The sequence below is a fragment of the Sturnus vulgaris genome, chromosome 24 (genome assembly GCF_052056855.1).
Source record: "Sturnus vulgaris isolate bStuVul1 chromosome 24, bStuVul1.hap1, whole genome shotgun sequence".
Taxonomy (NCBI): domain Eukaryota; kingdom Metazoa; phylum Chordata; class Aves; order Passeriformes; family Sturnidae; genus Sturnus; species Sturnus vulgaris.
In genome coordinates this window covers 858,114-880,979 of record NC_142266.1, presented here as the reverse complement: position 1 = coordinate 880,979, position 22,866 = coordinate 858,114, and the positions used below count along the sequence as shown (strand labels likewise).

Genomic DNA, 22,866 nt, shown 5'->3' with positions numbered 1-22,866 from the left:
GACAAAAAGCTATTAACTTCCAAATCAGAAAACCAACACCCCAACACAAAGCCCATGAAGAAATTGGAGCACTGTCTTTTTAAACAGGTTACAGATGCATGAATGATATGGCAAATTTGGCTGGTGAAAGGGTAAAATGGCTAACCTTCCTCATTCTTATCAGCTCTTCCTCTTTTTCTGCAGGCTGCTGCTGTTGGGCAGTGATAAAAACAAAAAAAAAAAAGAGTTGTTGGTTCATTTAAATGTGTTGAACCTTGGAAAAAAAAAGAAGTGTGAGCAACCTAAACTGAATTATTAGCACAAACCTGGGGCTGGGCACCATTCATGGTAGGGACTGTGACCTCAATGTGTGTTTTCCTCACCTACATTTAAGAAATAAATTGGTAAAAACATTTCTTGTTAGTAGATTTGTTACAAGAAACCATTTAGTTTCCAAACACAGCTGCATAAAGTTGGTTTTGAAGTGGTGGGGGAACATGCAAAAACCAACATGCAGCCCTGGGCAGGAGTTAATGACACGGCAGCTCCCGAGCACTCTGTTAGTCAACAGCATCTTAAATAATTCCTCCAGCTTGAGAATTATTTGTATTTGAAACCAGTGCTCTCCAATGCTTCTGAAGAAGGACTTCCCACTTGCATTAGCTTGGTCAGGCAATGTTTTCAAATGGCATTTGCAGTCGGATCTCCCAGTGAAAATCCAAACAAAGCAACATGCTCAAATTAACATAGCCCTTCCCCAAACCAGAAATTATTGGTTATATCACAGGCATTATGTTGGCAAAGGCAGTAAGAAGAGGCATAGCTACAAAACCAAGCCTCACATCACAAATTAGGTTCTTTCCTGTCCATAAGTAGAGAGCCAATATTGTGTTAACACTTTAAGGAAGTATTTTAGGGAAACCAGATTGCCAAGTACTCTGATGGCAAAATCATCAGTGGGTATTAAAAGAAGTGATGCAGCTCCATTGGAGAAACAGTAAATTTGGTACATTCAAATTCACATTTTCCTCCCATATCTATACTTAAAGGGGGAAAAATCCAATGTTTAAGCATTTGGGAAAAAACCTGTAATAAGCAAGATGGGATAAATAAAATTTCCTTGTTCTCAGTGTAACATGAGGGAGGGGGAGCAGCGGGGCAGGAACAGCAGGATCTCTGTGCTCTGATTCCCACCCCACAGTGCCAGCCTCAAGTTTCCTTCAGCAGTTTCATTTAAAAATTACTGTTCACGCAGGCCATGGAATTTTTTTAAGCATCTGCCCATTCTTCACCTCCCTCTCCAAACCTTAATTAACAGGAATCTTCCCTGGAGATGCTCACACAAGACCCACTGTGTGATATGTTTAGAATTATGTGGCTCCAGCAATGCTGAGAACAGCTAAATTTTGGAGCAATGTGAAAACTGTGTCTCAAGGCAAACACTTCTGCTGCACCACTGCAAGGTTTCAGTAGGTCAATAAGATCTCCTGAATATTAAGGACACTGTAATATCAACAATAATTTTGCACATTATTTTGACTTATTAGAACAGCACACACATATCAACCACAGCAAAGAACTCAGACATTTGTAGGAAGATCAAATAATGGTTTAAAGTACTGAATTTAAACAAGAAACTCCCAAGGTCTCACCAGTGCCATTTTCAATTAAAGTTTTAGTCCAGTTTGCAGCACTGTATTACCAGCTCTCCCAGCAAAAGCCTATCAAGGTGAAAAACATTCCAGTGCCGGGCTGCACACCCGATCCATTATCACTGATTTCACTGGAATTCCCTCCTGCTGTCATACCAGGAATCAGGGGCACAGCCCCTGGCCACGTGTGAGCTCTGAGCTCTAGTTCCACGATCACGTGCAGCTCTTGCCAGTGTTTTTAACCATCTACCAGCAGGCTGCACTTGCTTTGACAACAACCACCAAAACCCGGCTGCCCTGGAGCTCCTTCTTCCACCGGGTATGTCAGGGCTGGGATTTCCCTGGCACCCAGACCCCTGTGCTGCTCCCACCTGCCCCTGGGGAGAGGGATAACGCCCTCATCTCCCAGAAGTGAGCTGCTGCTCGGGCTGACTTCCTGAGCGGTGCTCCAGCCCAGCTCCTCTCCAGAGGCTCTGCTCTGACCTACCCTTGAGGCATCCACTGGCTCCTTGGCTTTCTCCGGTGGAAATTCTTCACATCTCACATCAGATTTCGCTGTTTCCTTCCCTACTTTAGATGTGGCCACGTCCTTCACGTCGGACTTGGCCGGGGCTGGCTCTGCAGCGTGGCTCTGAGCAATGGCCGGGGCTGAGGTGGGCCGGGGACTCCGCTCCGGGGTTATCACAGCCACTGCTGAGGATGAGGGACAGACAGGGACAAGGGTCAGAGCAGGTAACTTCTCAACAGACTAGGCAAAGTCTTTCCAAATTACAGTGCTGTCATTTAAAAAGAAGAGGCGAGGGAGGAGGAAGATGAAAGAAAAGGGAAAAGAAACAAAGATGTTGAGCAAAGCAGCTTGTGCATTTAGTATGGGAGAGTTGAGATTATTTTCCTTATGGTTTAAAGTAAAATCAAATAAAAACCACACCAGATGGTTTACAAAAAGCAAGCTTGCACTCTGCAGAGAAGCCACACCAGAAAGGCAAATCTGTTTTTGACATTGTGCCATGGATTTCTGGGTCCTTCACACACAACTGACACAAACTCCACTCCAGTGCAACTAGAAAAGACACAGCTTGAGGAGTTCTGTACTCATGGATATCTCCTCAAGCAGAAACAGATGGCTTCTGGAAGAGAAACACAGGCTTCCCACCCTCCCCACCCCCCCAGAAAAAAAATCAACAAATCTAGAAAACTCAGCAACTTGTCGGTGGGTTTCAAGGCAGGCTGGGGCTGCATGTCCAAGCTAGGTATCTTCAAGGCAGCACAGTGGGAAGATACCCAGCACCTCCAGACCAGTGACAGTGCAGAAATGAACAGCAGGCTGCCAAAAATCATCTTTTCAGAGGATGACAGTTGTAAATATAAGCACTAGGTCCACACAAAATCAACTGACTACTCCTTTCCTTCAATTCCTGATTTACCAGGTAGTTGCCTGACCCCAAGGAAACATTCAAGCCGAAGCTGTGTGACAAAGCAAACCCAAATTAATTACCTGTGTGTATCTAGGGATACAATAACCTATTTGGTTCTCCTAATATTGGTTTTTAGGGATGTTTCACTAAAAAGATACCCTGTCACATAAAAGAGTATCTTTGATGTGGTCTCACATTCCCAAAATCACAGTTTGCAGCAGGATCATACTGTGTATCCTATTCCAGCCAACATGAGGTCACTCATGTCCAACCAGTCACTCATAGAAAATCTGTCGTTAAAATAAAAATGGTAATTTCAAGTAACTCCTTAGTAAATTCCTGATGTACAGAAAAGGTAACAACATCTCAGCTGTGTCTTAATAAAACATAGAGAGAATAAAGTATCCATGTGGCCAAAAACGTACAAGGTGGAGGCAAAAAGAAGAATTTTTTTCAATTTCTGAATTTCCAGAGATTAGAATTACACTTTCAAGACAAACTCCTGGACTCTACATCCTGTTGTAAACAACCCTAAAACACACCCCACTACTGCCAGTTGTACTCTCTCCCTGCTCCTCAGCACAGCAGTTCATTTCTGTGACCCAGACCCTGTGTAATCCTCCTTGAAGGACAATGGGCGCTGTGTCCCAGTGTATTCATGTCACAGAATTAGTGACAGCCGCTGGGAAGGCTGTACCGAGGTGGGATGGCAGGGATGGCCGGGATGAGGAGGATGCTGCGAGTGCAAAGCTGTCATTGCGGTGGTACCTGACTCCTTCGGCAACGGCTCTAGTTCTCTCACCACCATCATTTTCTCTTCTTCCTCCTCCTCCTCTTCAATTGGGCTTATCTCAATACTGCCAAGATCACGTTTGGCTAAAAAAGGATGTGTTAAAATGCAGAGGAAGCAGCAAAGGAAATATTACTACCAGTAAATTCACAGGGCCATCTCTCTTGCTGCTCTCCCAGAGCATCAAGACATGCAGGAAAAATGGTAGCAGACACCAGGCTTCTCCTGTGCCATCCAACAATGAGTCCTGGGCTGCCAGAACTGTATTTTAGTTACATTTTCCTGATTAACTGCCTTTGGCTATTTTGACACAGGATTTAAACACAGTAAAAAGCACTGAGATATAAAACATAGATTGGAACTGGATGATTTTTAACATCCCTTCCAAACCAAACCATTCTAAAATTCTATGACTGTTCACCATCACCAGGGCCATCACCTCACCAACAGTCTCTACTGGGAGCAGAAAAGCCAAGATGAGGAAAAGTGCAGGAGGTGGATGAGAAGGGACACCTACAGCAGGAGAGCCCTGGATGTGCTTGGGTCTGACACCAGCTGATGTCCAATCTGCTGCCACACATCCCGTGAAATAAAAAATCACAGAATATGCTGAACTGGAAGAGACCCACAGGGATTGAGTCCAATTCCTGGTCCTGCACAGGGCACCCCCATAATCCCAGCCGGTGCCTGAAAGCATTGTCCAAATGTTCCTGGAGCTCTGGTAGCCTTGGGGCCATGGCCATCTTCCAGTGGTTTTCATACCAACCAAGGAAACATGTGATGTTCCCAGTTACCTCCCTCTACAGCTTTCATCTCCTCTTCCTTCAACAAATAACCCACTCTACTTTTAATTATGATTAATACAAATCTATCTGCAGCAGCAACGCTGCTGTGCCATCCTTCCCCAACTAGGCAAGTAGTAGCTCCCTAGTGAAGAAATAAAATGGAATATAGGTGACCTCCAGCAGTCCCAGATCTCATAACCTGATTTCCAGGCAATGCAGGCTCCTACAGCTCAGGGGAACAAACCTCACAAGAAGGGACAGTATGGGAGGAGCTTTAAGAGGCCACTGCACACTCATTTCCACACACAGCCAGGGCATGGCACCCCCTCACTGCACCCAGAGCACACCTGAAAAGCAGCACACAGCAAAGCTGGGGTGATTTTAGTGCCAGCAAACACCACCACAACCAGTGTAACCTCTGTCCTACAGCACTGCATCACTTCACCCCAGCAGCAACAGCACAGGAGCCACTGCCACCAAACACCACTGCAGCTGTACCTGACTGCGGCGGTACCAGCTTCGCTGACTGTGGCTTGACAACAGGAACCTTAACCACCTCTACCTTCTCCTCCTCCTCTTCCTCCTTTGCAATGGCTTTCATTTCAAATGTTTCAAGAGTGTGTTTGGCTAGAAAGAGGTTTGCAGGTGTTAATGGGGGTTGGGGACCCACACAGACACATGATGGTCACCACAGCAAGGAGTGAGGAGATCCTTCTCAGTAGCTGGGAACAGCAAGGAGGTTTGCAGGCAGCTCAGTAGTATTTTTCCACTATGGAATTGTGTCAGTCCTTCTAGCGCTGTCAGACCCAACAGTGTATTGGATGAGAGGAGGAAAGAACACAAAAATAAGCTTTATGGGCTCCTTGCCCAGGAAAGGAGACGTGGGACACATGAATAGCTCTCGAGCGAGGAACTAGGAAGGGCTCTGCCTGCGAAGTCTGGAGAGAGGCAGGTGCTGGCTGGCAAAATCCAAGAAAAACATATCCAGACAAAAATGTATCTATAACCTAGCAGCTTTAATTAAAAGTACTTGAGTGATCAACCTCAAATCTACCCTGGTGTCTCAAATTCCCCACCTTCTGCTTTTATAGCATTGGGCTTTCCCCACCAGAAGATGCTGGTTAGTGAAGATTCAAGGAATGCCCATGGAGGGGGAGTTTGCCACACTTCATGAAAACTTGATCTAGATACTAGGAAAGCAGTAATGCAGTCAAAAGTACACTGTAAAAATTCTGGGTGGGAGGAGGGTACCCATAAGCATCTGCATGTAAATTATCTCCAGCCCTAACACACCACAGGTGGTCACTATCCAAGTGATAAAGACTGCAAATATTTGCAACACTGCTGCTGTGATACATTTACTAGTATTCAAACGTGCCTACACACCTCTTAAGGACATTCATATTTATTAGTAGTATCTATCCTAAGAGAAATATAAGCTCCACACAGAAAAATTTGCTCAAACACCAAAAAAACCAACACAAAATGGCAAGGACCTCCTGGTCCTTGAAGAATTGAAGAAGAATTGAATGAAGAATTGCAGAAGCTTCATGCAAAGTTTTAAGATCAAATTTTAGTTTCCAAATCCATATACACAAAACTACCCAGATTAAACAAGAGCACAGACAGCACATCCTAATCTTTTCCCCACCTGCCCACAAGAATTGCGGTCTAATGAAGTGCAAGGTGGAAATTTAAGGAGTCTCCTAGAGCTGGGCTGTGTCTCCTCTCACTGCGAAATTCTTCTTGCAAAGAAGTGAAAAGAAAAAGCCAACAGATTTGGTGAAAATTGGAAATTGTCAGGAACAAGCATGTAGAGGATAGGAAAGGCACTGCAGAGAGTTTTAGCCACCACCACCACAGCTATACCTTGTTTCTCTCGGATCTGATCCGCAGGTTTTGGTTCAGGAACCTCAACCACCACCACCTCCTTCTGCTTCTCTTCCTCTACGGTTCTGAACTCAACCTTTTGAGTCACACGTTTAGCTGAAGAAACGGGGCACACGTTAACGACCGCCCGCACGGCAAAAGCACAGACGGCAATGGGACACGAGTGTCACATTCCCAGGCCGCTCTTTTCCAAGCTCTGGTATCCAGGTGTAGCACTGCAGCTGCCATTTCCCTGCTCATCTGGGGTCATATTGCGGTCGATGGGCAACGGGAAGCACTGGTCCCCTCACTGCTGTGCACCGTGCCTGAGGAGCCTCGCATGCCCAGACTGCAGAGAAGCTGGAATTTGGCTTTGCTGCCTCACGGAGCTTGAACCATCCCTTCCCTCCAGCTCCATGACATAAAACCCAGGCTCAGGATGTCATTGAGCCCAGGAGCAGGGACAGCCTGGCTGCTGCTGGCCATGGGGTGCTGGGAAGCCCTGGTCCCCCCAGGCTGCAGCACAAACTCAGGGCTCAAAGCAACACAGTCCCTGCTCCATCAGGTGTCCATGGTGCACAGGGATGATCCTCTTTCCCTGGATCTTAATACCCTGCGATACAGATTATGTGGACCAAACTTAGGCACTCCCTTTTCCACCCTTCACCTCTTCTGCTGCTATCTGTTTCTTTTAAAAATCTCAGGAAGGAGCCCATCTGACTGACACATCTCAACTCCAACCTGAGCATTGCTTTAAGAGATACTGAAAAGGTTTCTATCGTGGCAAAAAATCTCCTAATGTAAAACTATGGAATTTAAGAAATAATATTTAACAAAATAAACAGAATGGCTTAATTCCTGATTTTCTAAAGGAAAATGCTTTGAGATCAAATGAAGAAATATCTTTACAAGCAGAACTCTGCCATAAGCCTTCAGCACCCACCTACATTCTTGTCATCAAGGTGGTTCTGCTGGGACCACCCTTGGTTTGCATTTTTGTATTGGGTCTGGCTGAGATGGAGTTAATTTACTCGGAACAGCCCTCACAGTGCTGTGATATTGAGATAAGGCTAAAACCTGGGAGAGGTAATGGGCAGAAGTACTGAGCAGTGTTAGAGAGCAGAATGATCATGGGGAATTCTTGTTCAAGGGGTGAATTAGGTGTAAATTTCCCACTTTTGTTCTGTGTTGTGACTATGCCGTTTTGGTTTTTGTAGGGGGAATTACTGGTTTGGTTGGGTGGTTTTGTTGATGTGAATGAAGGTTGTGTGATGAATCAGAATTTTCTGAGTTGGAAGGGACCCACAAGGATCACTGAGTCCAACTCACAATCAGAGAATCACAGAACACTTTGAGTTGGAAGGGATCCATGAAGATCATAGAGTCCAACTCTTAAGTGAATAGCCTATATGGGGAACAAACCCATCCCCATGGTGTTATCAGCACCCTGCTGTAACCAACTGAGCACCAATTCAGTCTCACTACAGGCACATAATTCCTAAACACGTAAGGGGCAGGAACAAGGTCTTGTACTACAGTGACAAGTTACGCCTGTGTTTGTGGTACAGCAGGGAATCCAGGCGTTCCTTAAGGAGTACTTCAGCATCCTGGTGATTGCAGAAGGGAGAGAGCAGAGGCAGCAGGGACTGACTCACCTCCATCGAGGCTCCTGGACGCTCTCTTGCTGGCTGTGCGCTCGAACTGGGGCGCGGGCCGGTCGATCAGGGCGCTCGCCTGCCGCGTCTGCGCCTGCGTCCGGCCGCTGTAGCGGAACTTGGAGCCCAGCGCCAGGAACCTGCTCTTAGGGATGGCCTCGGTGGAAGTCAGCCTGAAAGATACACACACGTTTAAAAATCACACCTCCAGAGACAGGGAGGGGCATGTGAAGAGGAATTAAAATAGAAATTGAAGGAGTCTCTTGCATCTGCTTGGCCAATGAAATCCACATACTAATGATGTCTCACATGACCCAAAGATCTCTGTCTTATGGGTACTATGAAGCAGAACTTGCTTAAAAATTTACTGCAAGATTAACACCTACTGTCTCTGAAACCATTTCTGTCCCATTTTTCTAAAATGCTAAGGAACAGTGTTCATTTCCAATAGTTAAATTTAAGCATGAAGTTACTCAGACTGAGGCTACTGTTCAGAAAACCCACCTGAAGAAGGTGTGATGTTCAACACATACTTTCCACAGCTTCTTTGCTGCCCGGTAACTTGGTAGCTTGAACCCAATTGTACTTTCATATTGTTCTTGCTGTGAAAACATGAGTTATTTAAGTACAGCAGGAAATAAATGTAGCAGCAGCCCAGTCCTCAGCCCAACACCCTGGTCTGCTGTGGCACAACCTGCTGAACTTGCCCCACAATGTGCAGCAGGACCTCAGGTCGCAGGAAAGAGAGGTCTTGGCCTCTAGCCGGGCATCCCTCAGGATGCACTGGGATTTGCAGGGCAACATGTCGTGGGTTTTGAAGCCAGTCAGATCATTCATTCCCCCTGTCATACTGCCCAGCTGTGGGCTGAGGTCCAACACTGACCTCCCTGCAAACCTGGCTCATGGCAGTGAAAGCAGGAGAAGGAAGAAGAAGACAAAAGAGGTGGATCCCCATTGTAGCCTCTCTCCCTGATGTAACCAGGCTGCTCCAGAGATTTCCCCATACATGAGTGGCAGCATCAATGCATCCATTCCCTGCTTCCTGCACTTAGGTGAAAAACTAATTCTAATTTTTAATTATTTTATTTGAATAAAAGCAAGACAAAGAGCCATTGTCTTGCCCGGTTTCCAAAAATGAGTTAGTGCTGCCCCAATTTCATCTGCAAACCTCCTACGCCTTTCCCTGGATGCTGGGAATACCCATTGATGCCAGGAGGTGGTGCTGGATGACACACTGTCAGACTGTCACCAGCCGGCTTGGAGCTTCAGCTGGGCTCAGACACCCCGATGTCAAACGCTCCCGCAGAGAAGAGGCTGATCCCGCCCCATTCAGGGACACACACACGGTGACAATCCCAAGCAAACAGGATGACAGGAGCCCACAGCAGCCAGTCCTACCTCCCCTGGCCGAATCTTTATGAAAAAGCTGCTGCGTTTGTAGGAAATCTTCAGGACTTTGGGCCACGGGAAGCGGTTGATTCTCAGTTTATCTTTGTAAACAAGAAGGCCACTGGAACAGACCCCCAGAGTGATATCCACACCTTCCAAGTCCTGGGAATGCAGATGAGGATTTAAGCAGTGTCAGGTTTATGAGTTTCATGTCATGACAGCTGCCTTCCAAATTATCCCTCTGGTCTTCTCAGAAATTCATCTCCCACCACCCAGACTCTACCTCCCAGCTCCACGGCCACCCTTCCTTTTCTTTGACGCTTTTCCTGACAACCTCCTCCCTGCTGCTGCTCTCTCCTGTCCTGCTAGATGCCCGAAGGGCTCATCAAGAGGCCCTGTTGCATTTCCTGGAACACAGAGACTCATGTGGCAGGGAATACATACTGTATTCTATGTTACTCACAGAAAGGATCTTTCTATACGAGGAGCTTTGGAAAGTTTCCTGTGATATATAAATAATAAGCAACCACAAAGAATCACTTCTCTTGCAGGAATGCTTGAGGCATTCCTGTTCTATGTCTATGTTCTATGTCTGCATTTCCACACCTTCTCTCTTTCCAAAGGAGCTTCCCAAAACAGGTAAACTTGCTCTGCAAGGGAAGGATAATCAAATTACAAAATCCACAGATAGGTGCACACAGGCTGGCTCTCACCTTGGCTTGGTGAAGGTCGACTCCATACATGGAAAGCTTTTTAGCATTCTCAAGAAATTCCAGGTCTGCTTGGGCTGGAGTCACGGATCTGCAGAAAAAGAAAGGACTTGGTATTCTCAAAACTGTTGCTTTTAAGAGGAGATAGATGAGACTTCATGAAATCCATTAGATTTTCTTTTGCTTTCAATACAAAAAAATCTGTGCCCAGACGATGAATTACGAAATCACTCTGACTGCTCAAACTCGTGATTTGAGACATCCCAATAACATGGCTGCACTTTATTCCTGTGAAGCTGTACAGGCACTAGAGAAGGAAGTGAGAAAGAACAGTGAGGGGACAAAATTTGATTCAGCCGAGGAAACCCAACTGAGCAAAAGGTGAGAGGTCCTATCCCCACAGCCTTGCTGCCTCCAGACCTCCCCAAACCCAGCTATTGTTCTCCAACAAACACATGGACAGTTGAAACCACTCAGCAGACATTCCAACCAGGGGAGCAGATCAATGAGGGGTTTTCTGGGAACAGATGGTGCCCTGTCTGCAGGAGGGGTACAATTTAACAAAGACATCCTGATAATGGAACCCATTATCAACGTTATTGAAGTGTCCCTGTTAATACATTTCTGGAGTATGAAGTACATTAACAGCTCTGCTGGGAAAGGATTCAGCTGCATACATTTCATTTTCTATCCTCCTTTGATGTCTTCCTTTAGAGGGCTCACATACATCTTATATGTGATGTAAATAGAGGTTTGAGTGGTGGGAGACAGAGCAAAGTCCACTGTAAGGACAATTTTGTAGGAAAGCCCCAGGAGCAGTCAGCATCTTGATACGTGCTTTGTGCTTTGCAAATACAGTAGCAAGAGCTGGAGCACGGTTTAGCAGAGATTTCCCTGGAAATGTCCAAAGAACACATGGATGTTACACTTGGAGATATAGTTTAGTGGCAGGCTTGGCAGTGCTAGGTTAATGGTCTTCGAGGTCTTTTACAACCTAAACAATTCCATGATTCTGTGATTCCCACTGAAAACCCTCTGAAGTTTAATGTTCACAGAATATAAACCAGAAATTAAATGCGGATGTGTTGTTTTCTCCAGCACATGCAGACAGATGGACTATAACTACAGCTTATACCTTGAAGTTCCTTCTGATGAAGCCATGAATAATTCAGCACTGTGATCCACCACTTCTAGCACAGTGAATGGCCTTTGACTCCAAGTCATGAAGCTTGTCAGAGGCCCAGTACTTATTTCCTCTCATTTCCTCTCCTCTCAGTGTAAATGGAGGGAAATCAATTTAAAATATTGATTTGCAGGCTTGAGTGAGGGGTTGAGTGGTCACAGTCAGGGCCCACATCCACCCTTCCCACTGTGCTCCAGTTTTTTGGTCTCATCTGCCTGTGATAAAGTCTTGTCTTTGCTCCATCTTTTTCTTTCTAGGAAAATACACCCAAAATAAGATGAAGAAGAGGTTTAGTTACTGTCACCCTTGAATCTGATACCGGGGAGACTCCCAGGAGCTGTTCAACCCTACCGAACCAGACACACCTGCCCAGGTCATGGCTGCACTAGGAAACACTTAACTCCAGGTTTGTAATTCCTGGATCACCTGGAATCCTTCCACATTAGTAAATGAATGTTACTCACTACATGTGGTAGAAGAATGCCACAAACAGGCTGCAGGCTACAGTGTGTAAAGAGAGACTAGATCAAACTACAATCCAAAACTACATTTTAAAAAGGCAAAGGGCAAGGTTAAAAGAAGTAAATTTTGCATCTGCACATGAACGAAACCCCACTTGCATGGCTATTCTGTGGGGGGGGGGGGAAGCAAATTATTTGTTAACAAATAATTGCAAGACTGCACATCTGCTTTCTATAAATGTGGTTTCTTCTTCATTCAGGAAACAAGAATTCCTGCTCCTAGAAATTGTCCTACGTATTACAGATTTTTTTGTTAGAAGTTAATGTTCACAGAATCATCATAAAATCACAGAATGGTCTGGATATTGGAAGAGACCTCAAAGATCATCTCGTGCCACCCCCTGCCATGGGCAGGGACACTTTCCACTATCCCAGGTTGCTTCAAGCCCCATCCAACTTGCCCTTGAACACTTCCAGGGATGGGACATCAGCAGGTTTTCTGTATCTCACAGAGGTGGGGAAAACACCAGAAAATCCAATTATTTCCCTTATTTCATGTTGCTGTGCACAAACAAGTCCTCCAGCCGCCGCACCTTACCTATATGTTTTATGAAGTTCCACAACCTTTTCTTCAAGCTCTTTTGTCTGGTTTGGGGCCAGTTTGAACTCACTGATGTAATCTGGGCCATGGAGATCAGGATCATAGTCTCCCAGCTCTGACTGGACTGTGTAGGAACCCAGCAGAGCCAACGTGGCAAAGGAGCAGGGCAGCCGCCCTGTAAGGATGTCCTGTCTAAGCTGCAGACACAGGTAATACCTGGGGGCAGAAAGGAAAATACTGTTCACAGAGAACAAAGAGAAATGTACTAACTTGAGGATCAGAGCCTCTTTTTTTATGCCACTGATGAACATATGACAATGCTTGTTTCCAATTTTTACTTATTCCCAAGGTAAACAGTGTGGAGGACTGGGGGATTCAAGGTCACCTCCACTCTGCAAAGGGAATAAAGGACACTATGACCAGAAACTATGGGCTTTAGGTAAGAATTTACTTTTCTATACAAACATGTACATAGTAGAGTTATAAATGACACATAGCCTCCAGTGGAGAGCAGGAGCATCCTCACATCCACCAGAAGCAAACCAATCCCCCTCCAAACGGTGAAGGCATCTGATCTCCTTGCTGAAGGAGGGAAAAGCACGCAAATATGAAACATTTCTATTCCATATTCAGGAGACCACGACAGTAGGATTCCCAGGTAACTCACCTAGTGATGTCCTCTGTTAGCTGAGCAGGATCTGGTGGATAAAACTTGACATTGAAGGTAAAATCCCAGGGGCCTCCTGCAATGACAAGGGAGAGCTTGAGGAAATAAACACACCGGGATAGCTTTTGATGGTCAGTTGATACAAAAAAAAAGCTGATCCAATCTGATCTTCAGAATTTAGCAGATGCAACACTCATTTGATACTGCTTGCTCTCACAGCTGGCTGCAGCTTAACACCTCTGTAAGATGTGATTTCATTTACAGCAGGTAAGAAAAGCAGGAGAAAAAAAAGGCAGGGAAAATCACCTGGATTAACCACAACTTGTGGCAAAAATGACTGATGTGTTTTTTTCATTGACTGAAAAGAGATTCATGAAGATTGGTCAGCTATAGGCTATAAATTAATGAATTAAAATTGGTCTACTGCTTAACCCACATTTCAAGGTTCAAGGAGGGCTGTGCTAAGTCACTCCTCAGCCTAATGCACGAGGATCAGGTAGTCAGATACAGCTTAAACTTAGCTCAACACAAGCATCAACTTCTGGATGAAGACAGAAAGCACCAGGATAGGAAGAGCTTTTCAAGTCTAGACCTAATTTCTTTAACACAGCTTCTTGCAAAACCTTGTGTAGCACCACTACAGACATTAACTGAGGCAGAATCCACATAATCACACACAGAATTGGCATTATATGTGGTATGGACAGCCCAAATGACACAGCTGAAGAGGTAACTCTCTCTTTTCCTTGAAAAGAATCCCATTTCCCAGTAGAAGATAGTCCTGAGTGATTTTCATAGTTATATCTCCCCCTGCTGTGCCCTTTTACACTAGTTCAAAATAAGATTTATTCCAGAAAGAGATCTACCCCTGCACTTAACTCACTCAGAGGTTTATCCCAATCTCACACAGGGAACAGGGAAATGGAGCATTCCTTGATTTACTTCTTATGCAATGCCATAACTGGGATTAAACACAAGGCATGTTGCTTTCATCACCCACAGTTCAAAACAAGTGATTCCAAGGTGACAATGAAGGGAGCAGAGGTTATCTAAACCACCACACACTGGTGTCCACACATTCATATGTACATGCAAAAGACCTTCAACTCAAGTAAAATCAAGTAATTTGCCATTTAACCCATCCCCAGGGGACCAGATTTCACAGCAGGCTGCTGCTCATTACACTCACTAGGTGAAATTTATGGATGGAGCAGCTCCTGCCCTTCACATGCACCCTGCTACTGATTCCAAGAGAAGCTGGAAACACAGGAACTTTCCCTACTCCACAGCCTTGTGTATCCCCCCTAATCTGAATTTAATTACACTCTTTGTCCTGGGCCTCCCACCAAAAGCATCCAAAAACCAGTATTTTTCCTTCCCAAAACTTCCAAAGCAGTCAGACTTGCTCCCAAGAGAAAACAAAAGCCTCTAACACATATTTAATTTTGACACTGCCTTAATCTTGAAGCAATTCAGTGCTAGCAGATCTTAAAACACAACTTGGGAGAGAATCTGGTATTTGAGCTGGTATTTCTCAAGCCATTTATCATTCCAATGACCCCATTTGGACCCCAAAACAGCCTCAGGGACCATAAAAACTTGTTCCACCATAAAATTCTGCTTGGGATCTCCCAAACTCCTTTGGGATTTCAGTGGTTCCCATTGACAGCCATTTTCCCATCCTCCAGCAAGGAGCACATTCCCATTTCAGCACTGCACCAACAGTGTGGCTTTGCTTCAGGCAAACACATCCCAAGCTGTCTTACCAAGGAAATGACATTTTTTTCCTAAATCTAGAGCATACCTAAATCCTTAAGAAGGACAGAAAGGATGCACAGACTGCTTGAACTTGTGCTGATCCCTGCCAGCCACCCTCACTTGACCTGTCCCCATCCCTGGGCTCCCTGGATGGCTCACCAAAGCCACACTGGGAGAAACCGCACCCCCACACACATGATAAATTCAATCTACTTACCATGAACCTGCTTTTTTATTTCTTTGGCAGGATCCAGCCACGTCTGTAAAAGGATAAAAACATTAACAGTTTACCAGACATTCCAGAAACACCACAGAAAGCTGAAAATTGCTAAAAATACAGAAGAAAAAAAAAAAAAAAAGGACATTTGACACAAAGACAGCCATGGAAACTAAAGAGATGGTGCATTTTTAACTACTTTTACTCCAGGCTGTGGTCTCAGTGGGTGTATTTCCAGCCATTTACCTACCAGGGACTCATAAGAAAGGCAGGAGTAACAAGAGGGGGGAAAAAAAAGCAAATTATTAGGGCTGCAAGAACAGAGCAACAGGTATGGCCACAGCTACCAGGGACACTTATACAACACCTTTTTTAAGTAAATAGGACAAATACATTAATTCTAAGCACCCTGTCTCCTTACTTACCCTATTCAGATCAAAGATCACCAAGACTTCCTATTATTATCTAAAATAACGTTTTCAATGACCTAATTGCTGAAATATGAGTAAAAACACCCAATTCCTGTGTAAGGCTGGAATTTTTTACAGGAGTGTGACATAAACTTCATTTCTTTTAACTATGGCTCAAGTGTCTAGAAATTATCTCTGCTACAAATTTAGAAATGTATCTTTTTCCCCCTCCTCTGTAATTTGAGGTTTTGTGGGATGGTGGTGCAATTTAAGCCTCAATTCCTGCTTTTTCCATGGTCTGAGCCTTTCCCTTTGCAGGGGTCAGGGCCTGTCCAAGGCTACCAACCCTCCTGGAGAGGTTACATTTAACCACATCTTCATTTTCACCAGCTCTGAATAGGATTTGGACATCCAGGTCTCCTGAGGTGAAGGAATTAACTCATTGAATCCCCCAAGCTAATCTCTCCTGACCAGAAGGACACGTAACTTCATGGCAGGGAGACAGCAATACTTGCATTTAATCTCCTCTCTTTATATGCCTCTCCTCTAATATATAAAAGTGGGCATACAAAATCCATTTGAATGGAAGATTTGCTGCCTTTTTAGGGCCACAGCTTGAAGCAGAGCTGGTGCCACAACTGCTCGTTATTGGGGCGAGCCCAGGGTGCAGTCATGCATCCCACCCTGCCTGATCCAGCAGACAACGATGGGAACAGCAATTAACAGCACTTTTATCCCACTGGGTCGTGAATCAGTGAGAAACAATCCTCCCTTTCAGGGCAATGAGCTCCTTGCTGCTCCATGGTGCCCAGCTGCTCCAGCTACTGTCACAACCTCCTAATCCCACTGTCACCCTCTGCTATGCCCACGTGGGTAATTACTGGTCCTTAGAAAGTTCATTCCCTAAATATCAAGGTGGAAAATCTCACATACAGCCTTTCCCTATCCAGGTATGCACACATGTATCTCCACCTGCTCCACACAGCTGCAGGTGAGGTGCAGGAGCTCATCCTTGGATCCTATTAATACCATTTTACCTGTGAATCAGTAACTCTGGGGAGGTCTTGTGTGAAGTTACAGCAGGACAGAGATGAAGCCTCAGATTTTGAAGTTCAATAAAGCATAACCAGAAAGATTAAAAAAAAAAAAAAAAAAAAAGTGTTTTCACCCATCAGAGCAAACCAAAACAGCTTGTTCCACACTGGAGCTGAACAACCCATGGACGGTGGCCTCATGTGCCCCAGCTTCCAGCTCTGGGACACAGATCTGACAAAACAATCTGTTTTCAGTCCATACAGTTAAAAAGCTGCACAACCTCTCAGCTCTTGTTGTCTTGGGGGTGAAGGTATGTGCTTCTGCTTCCAGAAGAATCAACACCAAAAGCCTGGACACAAGAAGAGCAAGTCCGAGGGTCTAGGAGACCGCAGAATCATTTAGGAAAAGCCCTCTAAGATCATCAAGTCCACTCATTACTGCCAAGGCTAGCACTGTGCAGAGTCTGCAAGTGTCACATCTATATGCCTTTTGATCACTTCCAGGAATCCAGTGATTCCACCACTTCCTTGAGCAGCCTGTGCCAAGGGCCTGACAACCCCTTCCAGGAAGGATTTTTTCCTAATACCCAAATGCAGCAGTGAGCTACCCACAGCACATGCAGAAGAAGCTGAGCTGCTCCAGCTACACTCTTTTTGCTCTTAATTGCATCTAGAAGTGCACTTACCCTTCCCTCTGCAAGAACAAACTCTGATAAAAAATATCCATGTTATATACATGGAAACACATTTCACATCCAAGAAAATTAGAAGACACCAGAGACTGTAAAACAAAGCAGGAGTTCTGCCTGCCTCAAACAGTGTTATTTTTGGTTATTATTTTACCTGTGTATAAAACAATATATTTAATGACAGACATCTGTCAGTCAGTAACCTGGCCACAGTAATTTGGGATTGCTGCAGGTGAAGCAGAGGAAGAGTCAGAATACAGACCAGCATAACTCGCCTGAAGGACATAGAATTGGGCCCTTCATTTCAATTATCTCACTTTTGGCTTTATGAAATAGACCTTGAGTAATTGTTGAGTTAAAGAATAACCAAGGTTCTAAAAGATAAGACCCTGCTTGAGTCAAATCAAACAAAGATCTTAAATTGAAACCATGAGTAGGAGCTTAGGTATAGAGTCACATCTGCTCTTCTGTAGGGCAAAGGCTCAACTCCAAAAGCTTTGGATGGCTCCAACCAAACCTTTCCAATGCTGACACCAGTACCAGGGCTGCCTGATTCCTTCAGCTTTATAACTTAATGACATAATTTTGCAGTAAACTAATAAAATTACTTTTCTCCAGGTGAAGACCCAAGTTCACTACGATTCATTCTATGATTCACATAGCTTTTTGACTAAAATCCACACTCCTGTAGCCATTTGTTCACCATTTCTTCCTGTGTGATGACCCGCAGTCCATATTTAGGGAGGACACCAGAACGAGTTTTAAGAGGAGCTTCTGCCCCAGTTCCTGCCCTCGAGAGATAATGCAGGAAGAGCTGAATCCCCCTGGGGCCAGCAGCTGCTTACCCTGGAGGTTGGCGTGTCCCATATGGCCAAACCAAAGTAGTCTTCTTCCAGGAGATTGAGGTGGTCACAGACTTTTTTAAGTAGATCCTGTCCCTTGGCGTGTTTCTGCAAATAGACAAAGAAATCCTGTAGGACAGGGTTGGGTTTTGCCTGTCTTTGTTCACAGGAGAGGGGAGGAAGCAAACAGGATCAAATCACACGGTGCACTATCACTAAGGGGAAAAAGGGTCCTGAGTAGCTCCAAATCATATCTCTTGGCTGTGTCAGAACAAGGACTCCTTACAGGAAAGGGCAGCAGACATAAAAATTCCACAGAGGCAACAAGAACCACACTGGGTCTCTCTCTTCCCACCAGCTCCACATCTGAAAATCCCCCAAAGCTGGACTTCCCAACACAGCTCGATAGACCCCAAGGATCTGTACAGGTTTTTCCCTCCAGGTACATCTACAGTGCTGGTATCTCCCAGGCCCAGGCTGCCAGATGATCAGGTGTGGATCAAGAGATTAAACTGCTGCTACAGCCTATTCATTTCAGGAGAAATCTGACTTTTCTTAGGTTCAGAAAAAAAGACAGCAGCACATAACCAAAGCCCATAATTTCCATGGCCTTTCCATCACCCTGCTCTGATGATGAAAATCAGCTTCTCCCATCTGCCTCATGTGCCCAAAGCTGCTCAGCACACAGCTTCCTGCCTCCATTAATGCACTTGGAGCACTCCTGCGTCCTTTTTGTCTCCCCCATATCCTGCAGAAGTGAACTGGCCCAAGAACTAGACACCCTTTTAATCCAAAAGCATGAAGGAAAACATCCCTGAGGCATAAAACTATGGCAACCAAAAGCAGCTTATTCCATTGGAGGCTCTGCTAGAAGCAAGTGCAGTTCCAGTGACGCAAAATCAGCTTCACTAATGCCCGCAGCTCTCCTGTCACTCATCTCTGCATGGCAACTGCTCCAAGACCCCTGCCTTGTTTTATTCCTTGACATTATTCCACCCTGTCAGCTGTCAGGGCCTTTGTGCACACATTGTGACTCTATAGGTAACATAATGTATGTGTTAGCCTGGCTATTCCTCAAGGAACTGGCACTGATATAGGAACAAAAAAGCTCCCAGGGCCGTCAGTCAGAAAGGATGCCCGAAAACACTAATTTTCCTTGGATAAAGGTATTTGTGCTGCTCTTTGCCTACACCTTTGCAATTCCTTCCCTATTAAAATTTAATAAATTCTCAAAACGCCAGAGCAGAATTATACTGGTGCTAAAGCCAAGGGTGCTTCTCAAGTTAAGTGCCCCCCCCCAATCCTCTGCAGTGCCCACCATGACACTCTGGACCTACAGAGAGACACTTCTCACGTCCTGCTCAAGTCAGGAGCCCCCATGGCTCTCCCTCCAACAGTGTCCACGACGGTATCCAAAGGCACTGCTGCAGCAAAGCAAGGCACTAAGCCACAGCCAGGCGTCACTGGGATTTGGGGAAGAGGCTCCTTGAGGCTGCACACAGTCTCCCTGGCCAAGGGGAAGGTGATGGGGCAGCGATGCTTTGAGCTGATCCCAGGCAGTACCAGCAGCTCCACTGTTACACAAACACTCAGCACTGACCTACTTGCCCAGGATCACCCAAGGTAATTGTTCCCACAAGGAGCCCTGTGCCCAGATACCCCCTCCTGGCCCATTTACCAGCAGGACTGAGGGAAAACAAGCTGGTGGAAGTACGCTCCAATGGTAAGTACCAGATTATTGATATTCTGCACAAGTACTTTGATATTAAAATAGGGATTTCTGCTCTCTTTTTATTGCCCTGACAGCACCGCAGCCCTGCGAGAGAATGCACAAAACAAAAGAGAAAAAAAGCTCTCAGATGAAGGGGATTGCAGTGCTCTAAGTCAACATAATGTTAAATTGTTTACTGGAAATATATTCAACTGCAGGCTAAACACAGTGTGTTTTACTTTACATCCAAGCAGCAGGAGGTAAGTTAACCAGCAGCCTGAGAGGTAAAGGTACCTTGGAGGACTAGAAAAGCACAAATCGATTTTATACAACCCATTTTATTCAAAGCCAATGAGGCAGAAGTTACTTAGACAATTACAACCTACCCCAAAAACCTAAACTCTAGCCTGGGATACAAATGAGAGAGATCGTGAACAGCAAGTAATATAAAATTTGGGTTTGGGGTTTTTTTTTTAAACTTCTCCCCACCTTTATAAAGTAAGGCACGCTGGAATTGTAGAACAATAAAAAATAAAGATTCCTAGTACCCAGAGGTTTTTACAACACACTAAATAAGTTGTTATAGCTTACAGCAGGCTTGTTCCACAGTAAAACCTGTCATGTAATTCCCTGGCAGCACATTAGGCCCCTATTAAATCGTGTTTGTGGTGATTTTTCAAGAGAAGCAGAAGGGAGAAGGAAGAGACGAGATGCAGAACCAAACCCCCAAAGTACTTACATCCACAGAACACTCAAAAATGGTGTCATCCAGCAAGACGACTTTGCAGTACATGTTTCTGTGTCTTTTCACTGTTTTTTGGGCAGCTTTCAAATCCTTGTCTGCTTTAGTCTCCAGAGACTCTGGCTTCGGTTCTGGTTTGGCACCCTCTTCCTTTGCTTCCCCTTCTTCCTTGTCCTCGAGGTCTCTTCCCTCTGGCTCCTGGTCGTCCCTCCTCTCCTCCTGAGCAGGCTGAAATCCCCAATTTAGATGAGTCAAACAAACAAATAAACAAACAAAGCATTACATAGAACAAGCACTGTAGGGTTGGGATCTTAGTCAGAATTTATTATCCCACTTTAACCTGTAACCCAGGACCTGGAGCAGCAGCTGGGGTGACCAAGTGAATGGTACCCATTTTTAAAACTCTTCCAAGTTCTTTTCCAGTTTTCATTTTGTAAAGGATGCAATAAGAAAGGGTAATAAGAAAGGGTTGATTAGAGAAATCAGGGCAGATTAGATCATGCATTCCTAGATTCATGGTGTTAGTGACAGCACCTTCTAGATTGGAAGGTTTTTTCCCCTCCCAGACAGGACTCCCAGTGCTCCCACTGCCACTCTGGCATAGCTGTTGTTCCAGTGCACTGGCCCTTGGCACGGCATGGAAGAATTGTTTAAAACTGACAGAGGCTGGATGGGATCTTGAGAAGGAATTGTTCCCTGGCAGGGTGGGCAGGGGCTGGCATGGAATTGCCAGAGCAGCTGTGGCTGCCCCTGGATCCCTGGCAGTGCCCAAGGCCAGGCTGGACATTGGGGCTGGAGCAGCCTGGGACAGTGGGAGGTGTCCCTGCCGTGGCAGGGGTGGCACTGGGTGGGCTTTAAGGTCCCTTCCAACGCAAACCATTGTGGAATTTTATGGTAACAGTGGCACCAAAAGGTGGGTCAGGGCTGAGGTTTCATGGCCATCAGAGCTGACCAAGCAGCTCTTTGCCACCAAAAAGGGAAGACAGCCTCCACACCACCGTTCCTTTGCCTACGGGAGCACTTTGCAAACCAATTTAATCCACTTAAATAGCAGAAAGAGATGCAGTTTGGGGACAGGAGAAGGAAGGAAGGAAGCTGTTTTTTTCTTTTTCTCCTCTGCCACCTCAGCAGGTTAAATGAGTTGACGGCAGGCTGTGACGATGCTGAAGGGGCTGGATGAAGCAGGAGCTGCAGCAGAGAAAGAGCAAAACCTTGTCTGTTCAGCCCATCACATCTCATGAAATCACACCCAGGCACAAGTGCACAGAGATATTTAAAAACTAAATAATGTCCACAAGCTGCTGACTTCTGTTCCAGTAGAACTGGGACAATTGGGAGCAGGAAATCAGTCAAAGCTCCTAATGCCTGTCGGTCAGCATTTATCAAACTGCAGCACCTCGCAAATGCTTTCATAGCAGAAATATCTGCCGAGTGTCACAGTTCAGAAAGCCACTGACAGTGATCTAAAATAAGAACTAAAAAAAAAGACACAAATGCGTCGTTTAAAATGAACGGCCCATGAAGAAAGGTTGGGGTACAAATTAGACATGGGTTCAGGACCAGCAAATCAGAGAAAAAGAAAGAAATCATGCATTAAAAAAACCACAATGGTTTGTGTTGGAAGAGACCTTAAAGCCCATCGGACCTTCCACTAGATCATGTTGCTCCAAGACCCATTCAACCTGGCCTTAAACTTCTAAGAACAAGTTCCTCTTGATAATACAATTTCTGGGCTGAAATTGCCTGAAGATCTCCACATCTTCCCCATCCTGCTAATCCCAACAGTTACAGGTACAAAACATGAGCAGAGATTGGTCTTCAGAGGCTCAGAAATTTGGGAAAAGAAGGGAAAAGCTGTTACCTACTACCCTCTCTACAACTTCGTAATTTTAAGGAGGTAGATTTACAACTATTGTCTACTGGCAATGCTTCAATCTATAAAGTATTGCTCCAAAATTGAGCATTTGTGGCTATCTGGAGCCACTCCGAACTTAAGGCAACAGGTAAGAAATCCAGATTTCACCCTGTCTGGCCCCAGCAATACACACAGGTTGGTTGCGATTTCAGGAATTCCCAGCCAAGGACAAGGCATATCCACCATTTTCCACTCCAGGCTCAAGTAACACTACAGCTGTAACCACCCAAGAAGGAAGAGAGGACACCCAGCACCCCCAAATCAATAACCAGCCACAGCTCAGTGAATGTTCCCTGGGGGTGTCTCTGCCTCAATTTCTACTTTCAATTTTTAAACTTTAAATTTTGCATGAAAAATGACCCTGGCTGGAAAGAGCAGACATCAGACATGTC

At 45.2% G+C, this 22,866-nt stretch overlaps 1 protein-coding gene across 38 annotated transcripts in view; it reads right to left on the bottom strand.

Moving 5' to 3' along the window:
* Positions 1–22,866, bottom strand: part of EPB41 (erythrocyte membrane protein band 4.1) — a 94,868-nt gene that overhangs the window by 26,301 nt on the left and 45,701 nt on the right. For 13 of the 38 annotated variants that reach the window (XR_015808315.1, XM_088178344.1, XM_088178339.1 and 10 more), the window contains 15 exons: positions 20,557–20,787; positions 18,110–18,214; positions 15,132–15,174; positions 13,157–13,232; positions 12,487–12,705; positions 10,248–10,335; positions 9,544–9,696; positions 8,650–8,747; positions 8,146–8,318; positions 6,491–6,607; positions 5,120–5,248; positions 3,815–3,922; positions 2,119–2,324; positions 306–362; positions 146–190 (listed from right to left, as the gene is read on the bottom strand). Coding sequence is in view for 37 of the 38 variants with exons in the window: in XM_088178339.1 (XP_088034465.1) it covers positions 146–190; positions 306–362; positions 2,119–2,324; positions 3,815–3,922; positions 5,120–5,248; positions 6,491–6,607; positions 8,146–8,318; positions 8,650–8,747; positions 9,544–9,696; positions 10,248–10,335; positions 12,487–12,705; positions 13,157–13,232; positions 15,132–15,174; positions 18,110–18,214; positions 20,557–20,787 (1,848 nt within the window). In the remaining variant the exon portion in view is untranslated. The remainder of the gene's footprint in view (positions 1–145; positions 191–305; positions 363–2,118; positions 2,325–3,814; positions 3,923–5,119; positions 5,249–6,490; positions 6,608–8,145; positions 8,319–8,649; positions 8,748–9,543; positions 9,697–10,247; positions 10,336–12,486; positions 12,706–13,156; positions 13,233–15,131; positions 15,175–18,109; positions 18,215–20,556; positions 20,788–22,866) is intronic. The other 25 variants (XM_088178322.1, XM_088178328.1, XM_088178347.1 and 22 more) reach the window with 14 other exon arrangements.